Genomic DNA, 14915 nt, shown 5'->3' with positions numbered 1-14915 from the left:
AAGTGGGTTGTGCCTCACCACAGCACAGCACAGCACGGATGAATCCAATGTTCTGAGGAGAATGTGCGGCTGTCAGTCACCGTGCGGTGTGGATACTGTCATTCGGAATCACAGATTCTACTGTTGGGAAGTATGACCAACATAAGAATTTTCACCGGAAAATGTCATCTGAACAAGTAGCCTAAGTAACATCCACTTTTGTTCTGACCAATTAAGGGAAAAAAAGGATTGCAGTAAATCGTGCTGATTAAATCTAACGATTGCTTATCATATCATGTCAAACTGTGCAAATTATAATTTGTTCTCAAATTGTTAATGTTAACAATATCAGCATTGCGTAACTACATTTAATTTCCTTCAGATATTTATCCTTGTTTTCACATGGGCCCGGTTGCAGTCACTCATACAGTGAGATAATGTATAACACTGGGAAAGCGCGCCCTTTCTGTTAGGAAGGAGAACGCTGCGGAAGCCACTTTCTTCAAGGAGTTATGTGGGAAATATATATGGACTTGCCTGAAGGCTGTACTACATATGAATACTGGGTGACTTAGCCCAAGGTAAAGACACGGGCTTCCATTAGGAGTAGCCGTGGAGAATATACACATATTGGATCCCCATAGGGTCACACGTATGGACCCAGCCTAGACTCGGTTCTCAAGGATTCAGCAGATAAAGGCCTGGCACCGGACGCTCCGACATGTCAAGGCCGAGGGTGTTGGAGGACTCAACAGGCTTTTCACTCTGGAGAAATAAGGGTGCACAGTAGGGTGCAGCAAGCCGACAGAGCCGGACCTCTCTGTGCTTCTACCCGTTTAAGTTGAGAACACGGGAGGAGACCGGCTCTACATGTAGCACACTATAATATCTAGCGAACATGCTAAGTGTCACCCAGCTCGCAGCTCTACAGATATCTGTTAGCGAGGAGCCACGTGCCAGCACCCAGGAGGATGCCAAGGCTCTCGTGGAGTGAGCATGCAACCTGAGAGGGCAGGGCACGCCTTGTGCTTGGTAAGCCAAGGCGATGGCATCCACTATCCAGTGGGCCATCCTCTGCTTGGAGACACCCTTCTGCTGGCCTCCGTAACAGACAAAGAGCTGGTCTGAGGTCCTGAGACTTTGAGTTCTGTCCACATATAAACGCAGAGCATGAATGGGACAGAATAACCGGGATACCATAGGGTGCCCTGTCTCTGAGTCAGAAGATCCTTCCTCAGAGGAATGGGCCAGGGAGGGACTGTCACGAGGAGCATGAGTTCTGGGAACCAAGTCCGGGTGGGCCAATAGGGAGCCACCAGAAGGACCTGCTCCTCGTCCTCCCTGACTTTGCACAGAGTCTGCGCAAGTGGGCTTACTGGGGGAAACACATATTTGCGGAGGCCCCGGGGGCCAGCTGTGTGCCAGTGCCTCCCCCAACTCTCTCCAGATCAGCTGAACCCTGTCGGTTGATGCACGCAATGGTCGCTGTATTGTTCGAACGGACCAGCACGTCTTTGCCTTGTAGCGGCCTTTTCAAGTGGCTCAGAGTGAGACGTACTGCTAGCAACTCGAGGCAGTTGATGTGCCAATGCTTTTGGGGGTCCGTCCACACCCCTGACACTGCATGCCTGTTGTACGTGGCACACCAGCAGGTGGCAGAGGCATCTGTGAACACCACTGCGATCTCCGCCCACAAGACATGAGCATCGGCTGTTCTCACTGTAGTGGAGTGGCCGAAACTTGGGGGGACGCCTGGCGAACTGAATCACATAGCCAAGCCTGATGGTCCGAAATAGCCAGCGAGACGGACTGGGGAGCGCTAACCAGGCTCGCAGAGATCGTACAAGCGGGACAAAAGGAACCGTAGGCGTACCCGGAGTGGAGCAGCAAGGTGGAACAGGGACACAACTCGGGAGGCTCTCTGGGAGGTGGCCCGTAGCAGGGTCTGAGTGTGCTGTGCAACACTTACCTGGTTCCATGGGGCAGGAGGTGCAGGAGGTGGCTTGGTTGTATTTTCGAACCGCACACTGCTGCCCGCTGGCGATAGAAGAGGCGGATGAGAGTGGTGAGGATTCTCTCAAACCACTGCTCTCCGGGCCCTCTTCGGACCCAGAGATGAAAGAAACTGCTCTTTTATTGAAAATTTGGGTACCGCTGGTTTTGAGGCCAGTGGCAAAACAAAAACCAAAGGAAGTCGAAGTGCTTGGCTCCGAAGCAAAAAGCTATATACCCGTTATATACCATTGCTGCAAGCCTGAGCAGATGATGCAAATGATTGCATGCCAAAATGCAATGGCTTATTTAGTTTCACTTGAAGTAGATTGGCCTCTCTAGCGAGATTCCTATTCGTCGGTATCGACGTGGCGATATTACAAGCTTACCGTTTTGAATCGAAAGGTAAGCAGATAGTTTTGAACACTGGCTGGTTATGTACTTGCTCAAACATTTATTTTGGATAATGTTTAACCCAAAAAAAGTTAAGGATTGGAGCTTTAAATGACTCAATCATAATTTAAAGGTGGTTTCATTCTTTAAAGCCCGGGACACAAAGCCGATATCAAAGAACTAGCGCTGATGAAAGCTGACTGTGTTGTCGCCTCTCGTTGGCTGCGTCTCGGCCAAAAAAACTGCGCTTGAACACACCAAAAGGACTAAAGGCTATACTGTCAACTAGCATGTGCATAGCGTCATAATGTCTGCATGTAAGTAAATATCGGTCAATATCAGCAGGTATCAATAGTCCATTTTTGTCATTCAAAAAGGGAAACCGAAACTAGGACTGCAGATATATAAATCGTAAAACAAAGCAGTATTGAATGTTCATGTAAGATGAGACAATTATAACAGCCCTTCTGTCTGTACATCTTGACTTCTTTGCTCTCTATCATCACTTTCGCTTATTCTCGTGCACTCGTTCTCTGAACAGCCAATCAGAGTTCTCTCTCTCTCACGCAGACGGCGATTCAACATGCTGAAATGGCCCAAAAAACCCAGATAGTGTCCGACTAGAGCCAACGTGTGGAGCACACTGATAAACTAAGCCGACCGATGCTCAAAAACAGCTTGTTGTGTCCCGGCCTTAAAAAGTCTTTTTTTTTTAAACAAATAAAATAATTGAATGATGCAATGACACATTATCTACTGGCGTAAGTTAACTATTAAACCTGCAGAACAATTGAAAAAAAAATAGCACTAATTTTCAATTAAATTATAGACACAGCAGAGTGAATTCACCAGATGTGGTTCAGAATCTCACCTTTATTGACAGTGACACTCTGAGGCTTCTCCACAAACAGGCCACTTATCTCAGATGTCTGAGGCTCTTCTCCTGGGACATGTTCTACCGGCAGAGTCAGAGTAACAGTGTAAACTGATATGAACTGCTGAAAGTCCACATTAATGGACACTAAGACTGGCTAGTTAACGATGACTGACAAGAGGCTGAAAAGAGTAAATCATGATATTTACTGTTCATATTGATGTGTAAGCAGCCTGGGGTAAAGCTTCCCTAAAACATTTAGCACCATCTAGCAAACCTATACCCATAATTATAAAACAAAAACAAAACAACTATTGATTATTGACTCTCACCTTTCAACCTTCCCAGATCCTTAAACCGATAGTTCACCCAAAAGTAAAAATTCTGTCATGAATTTTCACACACACACACATACTTTGTTCACCATCATGTCTTTCCAAATGTATGACTCTCTTTCTTTTGTGGAGCAGTTTTTTTAGGAGGGTGAGTAAAAAAGGACAGAATTTTAATTGTTGTGTGAACTACACTTTTAGGATCTGCACTGGGATGTGAAAGACACTTACAAAATGTCCTTTTGCATGAAAAATTAAGGATTTTTTTTCTCATGTATATGTCATTGACAATACATGCTAAAGGATTTGTGTGTCTTACCATCCTCAGGCAATTCTGTATTAAAGAAAAAGAGAGAGAAAGAGTGGGGGAAACCATTAGGAAGTTATATAGGGCACAACATTAGGGCTCTTCTAAGACATTCATAAATACATACTATATAATAACACAAATACATGTAGAAACTGACATCCCTTTGTCCTTCAGTTTTTCAGAATGAAGAAGGTGCATAGCTGTTATTTAAGTTATTTTCTCTATTAACCAGTCATTCCAATCCAAACTACTTAAGTGTCCTGAAACCCATTATTGTAGTGGTACTGATGGGTGATACTAGTGGTACAACCGGGTTTTTTGGCCCGTTGATGCTGGTTAAACTCAAGTTATATAGATTTGAAGGATGGTTATTTAAAATATATTTTGACATTCTTTTCCATCTCAACTTCAGAATCAGATAACATCTCTACAGAAAAAGTTGACATGAAACAGACATTAAAACAAGCCAAAAAAGTTGGTATTTATTAAAATGCACAGCAAATGGCTACATAAACTATCCATGTAGGGATCAGGCCCAGATGATGCATTTCCATTTCCATATATTCCATAAAACCAGAGAACAAAACCATCACTCTCTGTTTTATTGTTTATCCAAGTTAACGTGATACACCGAACAAGGATAAAAAGTCATAGTAGTTGGTCATAGTTCGGCTTATATTTAAAAACAGCATTGCATAAGGAACCCTGGTTGTATAGTTTAGACCCAACCATCCTTATAAAGATGATTTACCCATACACACTTAACTGGATCTCATACACAGATTCAGATATTTCCAATGGTGAAACTTTTAGAGGGACAACCACTTCAGAGTATCAGTATACTGAATAACTTTGGCTTCTTGAACGGTCACCGAATTTCTATTCCAAGAGGTTAAATTAAAACAAGGTTCGAAGACATCGAAGCAATGTCTGTCATGGTAAATGATTCATAAATGTAACACCAACCAAATTAGTCTGAATGAAATAGTATTACATTTCTTAAAATATAATGTAAAATGGTGGTCAGAGACTGATATTAAATATATTTTGGTTTATGCACTCAAGCACACATAGACTGATATATACCCACTCTAATAAACAAAGTATATATCCAAATTTTCTCAAATTAAACATATTCCACCTAAACTACAATTAAGGGATATAGTTTAAGGTGCTGTAGACAATTTTAGCCACTCTGGAATTTTTTATGGACCTTTTATGGACCTAACCTTTATGGAATTAGACGTTCCAAAACCTCGTTGGGACCACAGAGTCAACGCAGATAGCATGCGCCTAATCTGGGCCAACTATGGCACATATGGCTCAGTTCTAACAGTGGAAAAGTTCATATGGGCCGTATCTGGCCCACACACATTAAGCTGGTCTTAGTGTAAGTTGTGGCTTGTTGTGTGTGGCCCAGATGTGGCCCACGTGACCTTTGCCGCTGCAAGAACTGAGCCATATGTGCCATAGTTGGCCCCGATGAGGCCCGGATATGTATGCTATTGCCAGCCACCCTCAGGTTGAGTCATCACTGTCATTCCATGGGGTATGTGGGCCAGAAGAATGTGGGAGATGTGGGCCACAACTGGGTTTTACTATCTGTGTAATACCTAAAGAAGATATTCGCTAGCTTTTCCCATTCAACTCCATATCCAATGCCCTTCGGTAGTGACCACCATCCTGAGCTGTGACATCAAGTTGACATCACACTTTTAAAAGACCTCCTAAAATGATGTGTCACTGGTAAAACATCTAAATTTACAACAATTAAATATTTTATGAAATATTTTTGAATGGTAGTCAATGGAGGAAGATGCTATTTGTAGCCAGATGGCTGCAGGGCCATGCTAACTACTTGGCAAATCCTGACCGGTGTTGATGGCGTTAACTAAAACTAGAACTATTAAAAATCAGTAATTTCAGTAATTGAAATAAAGCTGAAATAAAATATAAATATTTCATGAAAAACTTGCACTTAACTGAAATTAGAAAACACTCAAAATGTTAGAAGTGAATAAAGCATCTTCTGATTGGCTAAAAAAAAGAAGTTTAGTGATATCTGTCAGGTAATAGAGATTAATTTCCATTTGCCTAAAATCACTTACAGCACCTGTAGACGCTAAAATATTTATAACAAATTCTGGATGCTTTGGCGAAACAGACAACGGAGATTGTTTTCTGTTATTGTGAGTCTCAAAACACAATTTGTTTGCTAAAAGACAGAGTACTGTCCACTGACAAATTAATTAAAATGAATGAAATCAGTCTTGCTGGCATTCGCCAAAGCAATCTCAGATTCAAACATTTGTTTGCTTGTTGGTCTTATTTTGGCCAGTCAGAACCCCTGTGACAGACCTGTGGACCACCGACAGAGACAGTGACTGACATTTGGTCACATGCGCAGTCATAGATAAGCAACTAGCACATTGACAAATATGCACACACACATAGCAAGCCAAGAGGAGTGTTTCTTTCCCTTACCGTCGCAGCCCTCATCATCTGAATTAAAAGAAACAATGGAAGCATAATGAGGTTAAGGCAGCACATACAGAGAGACGGGTTAAAACACCAACATTACTACAAACTACATCCGATGTCTTGTCCTTGGAGTCTAGAGCTGGAGAGAAAGTTTAAACAGAACTGGACAAATAAAAAAAACAGCACCTGTCAAACACTGCCAACAATTAATAAATGTCACTTGTTTGATATTAAGTTGTATAAAGCAATGACAATCATTCATTTTAAGTGTCCAAATACTATTTGGGGTCACTGTGGGGTGTTTGCACTGAAATATAAAACACATTTGAATAAAAAAGTGCCCTAATGACCACACATGTTAACACTTACACTGTGTATTACACTGTGTACAGATCTCACCTTTCAGCCAAAGCTTTGGCTCTCTTCCAGAGGGAACAATTTGTACCCCAGTGCAGGTGTTAGTTTTATGACGCTAAATGCACGATAACATGAACTGAGAAATGGAAACGTACCATATATGCACATGCTCATTGTGCGCTCTGGTAATGGGCTGCATTATCATTGCTCACAATCAGATTCAGTGTTAAAAAGGAATGCATACATTACATACACCAATAAATGTGCGCACACACACACACACACACACACACACACACACACACACACACACACACACACACACACACACACACACACACACACACACACACACACACACACACACACACACACACACACACACACACACACACACACACACACTCACACACACACAAATATACATTCATGGATGTATAAAGCTGTTTTAAAATATTATGGTTATTCATAAACTGCAGTCACACTTTTTTCATAACTTTAAAAAAAATATATTTTGATCATAATTTAAATTCACCAACCAGTATAAATTATTTTATCTTCTGTCTTGTTTTTAAACTCACACTACAATTGTAGAAATAATAACAATTTTCCATTGGACAACTTGCACTTTTGTCAAGTGGTATTACTTCTATTCAAAGCAAATAGGAACCAGTAACAACACCGACACATTTCATGGTTATGTAGTTAGTGGTCAAGGAAATAACTAAATGTTTATCATTGATATGAAGCATAATTCATAATTACTATTAAAAGTAGAATGACAGTAAATATTAATTTTAAGATCATATACACTACTTACAGTTAAAAGTGTTTTAAAACATTGTTTTCCAGATAAAACTGTTTAGTGCATTGTCACATTCTGCCATCTAAAGAGTAGTAATGGCATCTCCCACTGGAAAAAGATTAATATACTGTATATTTTCAAATAAATTGGCTTACATGTTTACTTATTTAAAATGCATGCAGCAAAGCAATAAGAAGTTGTCTTTTTACAGCACAGCAAGCTCGGCTTTTGTTTATAATGTATTTTCAGCAGTTAAGTATGCTATAATGTTATTTATGTATGTAGAAACATTATACTGTAATTTATGTAAATTGTATCATGTAGATATATAACAGTAAATAAATATGGTTCTGCATGTGAACATAGTTAGTTAAATTCACATTTATTAAAGCCGGCTGTGCTTCTACTTATAAAGGCAGGAGATCAAGTCAACCATATTAGTATATCTTTATGCATTATGATGAATAATTATATTGTTGTTCGACTAAGCAATGCACTAGATATATGTGCCAATATGTTTATTGGTGTATTTGCTGTATCTAAAGATGAATTGGAACACATTCAATTGATGTGTAATTCAGCACACACACACACACACACACACATACACACACACACACACACACACACACACACACACACACACACACACACACACACACACACACACACACACACACACACACACACACACACACACACACACACACACACACACACAGAGTCAGAGTTAAAGCTCATCTGTAGAAGCAAAGCTACCCCTTGTACTCTTGGCAGACTGAATGAAGACAAGATTCAGAGCAGTTCACCCACCTTCTGCAGGCTTATCTGTAAAATCAAAGATATTGAGAGTGAGCACGACTGCTTTAAAATGATTCATTACATCAAACAGATTACGAATATTTAGTAGAGTCAAGAAATGATTGTACAAACCAGCAGGGGGAGCTTCCTTCTCTCCCTTGGCACCTGAAAGAAATCACAATTTTTAATCACAGTATTCAATTGGGGTCATGTTAAAGGACAAGTTAAAACTCTTAAACTCATATTAGTTTTTTTAGTTGTATATAACATGTAAATCATGAAACTGTCCTAGCAGGTTAACAGCAAAAAATTATACTTGACTTGAAATACACAGATTAGATATGTCCACACATCCTCATAACAAAACATTTTTAAAGTTGGCGAAACCTATTCTTAAGTCTGCATGTAAAAAAAAACGTTTTTTTTTTCTCAGTATATTGAGTGAAGGCAGGACGTATTTTGGAGTACAGCCATCTGAGCCTCTCTGTCGATTCCTCTGGTCAACGGTAGGTGTAAACAGCTTTGCTACATGGTACCACCGTCACCTTCCAAGTCTTGGCCTCGGATTGACTCCGAATCTAGAGGGAGTGGTAAGCCCGTCACTCTTTAGTGTTAAGGATATGAGACACCGAACTTGGCCTTGGTACTGAGGGTCAGATTGCGTGATCTTCTTGCATACTGAAGTTCTGACACGTCTATTTTTGATTAGGTTTGTCTTTCAGAGCACAGTTTGTTAATGGAGCTCAGGCTCTTCTGGTATATCTCCTCGTCCCAGAGGAATACGGTGATCTGGCAAGTTATAAATGCTTTCCCTGCCTCAGGATCTAAGGAGCTGGCTGAGATGGCCTCCCAAAAAAGAACAGAGCACCGGGATCACCAGACAGCTGAAGGTCATGTCTATACACAAACAGGGACCTGTAACAACTCCACAGGGAAATGCTCAAATGCTCTGAGCTCTCACCTTACCCATGATGAATTGATCTGACGGCGTTAATTTGTTCAGCTAAAATGTAGTTAAAAATCTTTGCTGAGGTGGAGGACACAGTCAGCTTTTTATTGAAATGTCTCTTTCCTCTTAAATCCATTGCTAAGACAACTGCAATGCCATGCAGGCAGTTTGCTATCACTGTATGAAAACCAACATAATTCTCTTGCTCTCATTTTGAACTCAAGCAAATATCTAATAACCATTGGTAAAATTCAGCTAAGACAGTCTTGCTTACATTTAGCAAAAACAGCACGCTAAAACGTGTCTCAAAATTTGACTGAAGCTATATAATTTTTACTATTGATAAACTATTAAAATAGTTTTCATTCAACGAAAGATAAAAAGCTTAAACTTAAAAAAAACTGAAATGAAAACTGAAATGTAAAATGAAAATATTGCCTTGGCAGCTAAGTGACAAAAGTATACTAAAACTGAAATAAAAATAAAACAAAGCTAAATAGAAAAAAAACTGATACACATGACAAAAGCATATAACATAAAATTACTAAAATGAAAACGGAACTTATAAAAATAAAAGCTAACACAAAATATTAATAGACACTATAATAGTATATAAATGATCGTGATCTGTTGGGTCTTCTCTGGTTTCCAGTCGTCAGCACTCTCTCCGTCTTGCTAGTCTTGGTCTCTGTCACTGCTACATACAGCCACAGTGCAAAAAACTAATAGACACTCACTCACTCACAATCAACACACAAACACACGCGTTCTAAAAGTGTAGGTGTCATAAGAAGTCAAATGGAGGCCAGTGTGGCTCATGCTAAAACACTAATGTACAGAGATGTAACTAAACCGCCTTTACTGCCAAAGTGTTATTATTGTTAAACCAAAACTTATTAACTTGTATTTGGTAGCTGAAATAAAGCTGAAATAAAATATTATGAAAAGCTTCAACTTAAATAAAATTAGAAAAGAAATAAATAAGTTTAAATTGAAGTACTTTTTGAATTAAAGCTAAATAGCTATAAATATAAAATGCTAATAATAAAAATAAAAATAAAATAAAATAATAAATAATAAAACAAAATCTAATAATAATGACACAAAATTACTAAAACTTAAACTAATATTAAATGAAAACTGAAAATATAAAAATAAAAGCTAATTCAAAATATGAATAAATATTATAATAGTCAAGTCAAGTCAAGTCACCTTTATTTATATAGCGCTTTTACAATACAAATTGTTTCAAAGCAGCTTTACAGAGATAACAGGAAAGTAAAGTTGTAATAGTATTGTTAAATTCAAAATTAAATGTTAAATGTCCCCAACTAAGCAAGCCAAAAGCCATTGGCGAATGAAGGCGAAAAAAAAAAGGCGACAATAGTGTATAAATAATATTAAAATAACATTGCACAGAAATTTATTGGCCCATTTCCCATTTCCCTTTTTTATTATTATTTTTTCTTTAAAAGGGATGTGGATAATGATATATAAAAGCCCATTTGGATGAAAAATATTTTTTTTATAATAAAATAAGTACAACTTTAGAAAACCAAAATCTCACAATCTGACTGCATTTATTGCAGCTGCAACTTTCTATCTCACAATTTGACTTTACTGATTATGTAAAACTTTTTATGTTTTACTCTGATGGAGGCAGAAATGGGCTTCCATAGAAAAGAGAAAAAAAGCCCGAGATCATGAGGTCGGTAAGAAGGACCCAATTTAATACGGTCATGTTAAATTAGCACGGAGAAGTCTCGGATATCTAAAAGTGCGTTACATAAACATCATATGAGAAAAGTGTAAACGATCGGTTTAATGCCCTCTCGTCTCCTATGCCTCTCTCTCTGTCGATAATGTGAATCCATTTCCATAAATACAACATCTATGATTACATATCTACTCCATATATAGGCTGGAGAATATTTCAGTTTTTACGTCCATAATCGTTTCTGTCTGAAGGTCCTATTTTGCTAATCCACAGTTGTTAGAGATACGCCATCCCGCCCCCGACACCTGGGTCATACAGCTATTCTGAAACCTAGAAAAACAACCACACGATGCCCTGAAATTGAGTGCAGGCTGAAATGCCAGCATCAGCATTTGAAACTATATCATATACATGGCTGCACTCAGAATTTGCTCACTTTAGTTACATTAGCCTACAGCGCTAGTACTCAACTTCACTTTGCTGACAATCTCTTTCTACTCTCTGTTCCTCTCTCTTCGCTCCCTCTCTCTATTTGGCCGAGGAACTGCCGTCGAATGTTCACAAAGTTAATCTCTCATGACATTTACTCCACTACTTCTCTTTTATGTCAGATACATGTCAGTTAATTTCCACTATTCTGACAGTGGGGGGAAGATTGTGAAGTCTCTCAGACACATCTCGGGATGTGATAACTGAAAGCAGGGGCCTCACTGCGTGTGGCCTTGAGTTAACATGTCTACCCACACCGCTATGCGTTAATGCCCTTCGCATATCACCACATATATGCTTCCAATGCACTCTGACTTGTCACATACAGTGTTATACAAACAAAACCTGAAAGTATGTCTTAGTGTTTAGAGTCAAGCTCAAATGTGTTTCGAGTGTGACTAAAAAAAAACCTCTGATCTCTGCCCTTCGTGTGGCATACTGTTATGTCTGTCATGACAACTCGCAGAGAGATTGGCATGGTAATGGATGTGGCAATGTTAATGTATTGGGTCTTGGCAGAATAGATCTACTACGCTGCTGCAAAGACTTGCTACTGTCAATACATTCACAGACATTGCTGTGAGCATGTAAGACATTCTGCAGCGGTACATATAACATACATTAAATAACCTCCCGTAGCAGATCCATACAGGTGGAGCTGGGGAAGGTGGAGGGTTTCTGAAAGTGCACTGCAGACTGCTAACAGCAAACAAAGCTTGAAATGTTCATATTTTAAATGTTGAACAGCAGCTCATTGGCCGCTGATGCCACAGCAACCAATCAGCTGCGCTACATAGTTAAGGATGTGATTGCTAACAGATTGAGTTAAGGAAAAATCAGCCTGCACCATCTAGAGTTTCATGACAGAACTTTGTATTTATCGTATGCTGCCAATCCAACACAAAATTGACCTGCAGGCAAATTATGAATGAGGGCAAAATTGATAGTAATGAATAATATTAATAAATGTTTTGGTCTTGGGTCTGGGTCTCGGTTAATGTTCTAACAGTGTAGTCTTATTTACGCAGAAATTACTCTTCCAGTTCCTTTTAGTGAATCAAAAATAGAAAGAACAACCAGTTCCAGTGACAAAAACTTTATATGCACTTTTTATGTGTATAAACTTTCTATGCGCTTTTACGGGAGTTTATAACTAAAGTGTCCCTGTATAATTTTTGACACTAGATGAGTGATCAATTTCTTTCATGTGTAAGCAAAGTGTACATTATAACCGAAATTTGCCAAAATTAATTGATCAAAGTGAAATGGAATTGAATCAATTGGTTCAGAAAATCGTAAACAAACTGAGTCTGGAAATCTGTATCGATACACAGTCCTCCTACTCTTTTCTGGGTCTTGCAGGGTCTGTGGTCCAGTTGCAACAAATGCGTTAAGTTAGAAAAACCTTCATTGTATTAATAACAAGGGTTTTTCTAATGTAAGGGGTTTGTTGTAACTGGCTGGTGGCCTTGACTTCAACTCTGACGTCTAATGAATTCCATTTAAAATATTTCAATTTTCAAAATAAACAGACACGGATGGGAACAGCCAAGTGATATATGTAGTGTTTCTAAGGATAGCACACAAAAAAAAGAAAGAAAAAAAAAGAGATGTGTTTTCCCCTCAGGCTTCATTCAGCTCCTCGAATCCAGATTGAAAGCAGCTATTTTTACAAGCTGTGTGTGTGATGGAGTGACTTTGGCATTAGAAGCATTTGGAGTGGATACAAGTGCAGGGAGGGTCGGCCACACATGATGAAGTTTCCCCATTTTATGAGGATGGAGAGAGTGATTCTTTTGGCAGCAAGAGGAAACACTTAAGAGAAACGTTACAATATCTATCAGTCTCATGTGTGACTACTGATGATTTGAGTTATGGATATAGATGGTAAATATCTCTTTCCCACATATATGGAAAGACGAGGGGGTGAGGATAAAAATGAAGATTAGAGGGGTGGTGACTATGCATAAACAGTTGGATCATGATCATCTGATCTGAGAATAAAAATAAACTGGTTGCTATGGGTCATGCTGTGAATGTAATTACAACCTTTATAGTTTAATAAGAATAGTTATAGTTTTACATGAATTAAAATTCATTTTAATCCGAATATCCCTTCAGTTTATTCAACCAAAATGATTTACATAAGCTGAAGTTCAAAACATGATTTAAAATTAAACATTTAATTAAAATGATTCACTCTCCCAGTTTTTATGAAGTAAAGACAGGGTATCATATATAATAAATGTCAAAAGGTGTGGTTTATGGTGTGATGATGTTGAGATTAATTATGGCCTCTTTACTTTCTGACAGTGATCTCTTTCTCTCTACCACCACTCTTAGGATAGCACATTGCATTTTTAATAAACCAAGCGAAATTTTAACTAATCTTGACAGGCAGTGATCACCATGAATTCTCCTTAAAAAAAAGAAAAAAAAGAGATTAGTCATGGGGAGTTTCACACGTATAAATTATATGTTTTTTCATGTTCTTTCCATATTTTTTTTAATCGTTACATAATGTATGTTAAGTTTATATTACACTTTTCTTTGTAAAAAAAACTTTGACGAATAAATAAATTACATGTGTGAACATTTTTAAATAAATACTACTTTAAAATCATTTAAAATAAATATGAAACAATTAATATAAAAACAAAAAATAAGTAGAGAAATTATACATACACAGCAGTGTTATTTTAGTATCACAACTAGGGGTGTCGAAATTAATCGTTTCTACGATGCATCGCGATGCAGACATGGACGATTCTGTATCGGTTCAGTAATAGACCATAACCGGTTATACTGACGCTTTTCTGACGTCATTTGTCGCGTGTGTGCTTTGTCGCGGTAGCATACAATGGCAGAGGAGGCGAGACGCGAGTGCGAGTAATTAAAAATGCTCCGAAAACTTTAAAAGGCTACATCTTGGGACATTTCGGCTCTAATGAACAACCTGGTAAGCACGACCTGGAGAAGACAATCGCGCTGTGCGCGCTCATGTCACGCACACATAGAGCTGATTTAAGTATCCGAACCCGATGTTCAAATTACAATTATTCTGTGTTGTTACGCGTGATTATAAATGGATGATCGTTACCTTCAACAGCGGGCTCGGCGACGGTTGATGCGCGCATCTCTATGGTGATATTATACACTGATGAATTAGCGCTGCTTTTAAATGAACATTTCTTTACAACAAAATTGATTTGACACAATTTCATTTACTAAATGGCATAAACAGGCTTTACTCCCTTGAAACTTAAACTGGAATGTCACTGTCTGTTTCTTTCAGTGCGACTTCCCGAACAGGCGAACACGCACGCGCGCACGCACACATCACTTTTGGAGTAAAAATGTAAATTGCAGATGCAGTGCACCGCGATGCATCGCCATATCGAATTGAACTGAATCGATGACATGATAATCGTAATCG

At 38.8% G+C, this 14915-nt stretch overlaps 1 protein-coding gene across 4 annotated transcripts in view; it reads right to left on the bottom strand.

The window, feature by feature from the left end:
• Nucleotides 1-14915, bottom strand: part of mybpc2a (myosin binding protein Ca) — a 35494-nt gene that overhangs the window by 15843 nt on the left and 4736 nt on the right. The window contains exons 2-5 of one of the 4 annotated variants that reach the window (XM_077212638.1): nucleotides 8457-8489; nucleotides 8337-8351; nucleotides 3890-3904; nucleotides 3236-3319 (exon numbers count right to left, since the gene is read on the bottom strand). In XM_077212638.1, the coding sequence (XP_077068753.1) occupies nucleotides 3236-3319; nucleotides 3890-3904; nucleotides 8337-8351; nucleotides 8457-8489 (147 nt within the window). Of the gene's footprint in view, nucleotides 1-3235; nucleotides 3363-3889; nucleotides 3905-8336; nucleotides 8352-8452; nucleotides 8490-14915 lie in introns of all 4 variants that reach the window. The other 3 variants (XM_077212639.1, XM_077212640.1, XM_077212637.1) reach the window with 3 other exon arrangements.

This window comes from Siphateles boraxobius, unplaced genomic scaffold (genome assembly GCF_051911475.1).
Source record: "Siphateles boraxobius isolate OS27281-9 unplaced genomic scaffold, OSU_SipBor_1 66, whole genome shotgun sequence".
Lineage (NCBI taxonomy): Eukaryota > Metazoa > Chordata > Actinopteri > Cypriniformes > Leuciscidae > Siphateles > Siphateles boraxobius.
The sequence above is the reverse complement of the archived record's forward strand: the minus strand, read 5'-3'. Positions and strand labels throughout refer to the sequence as shown.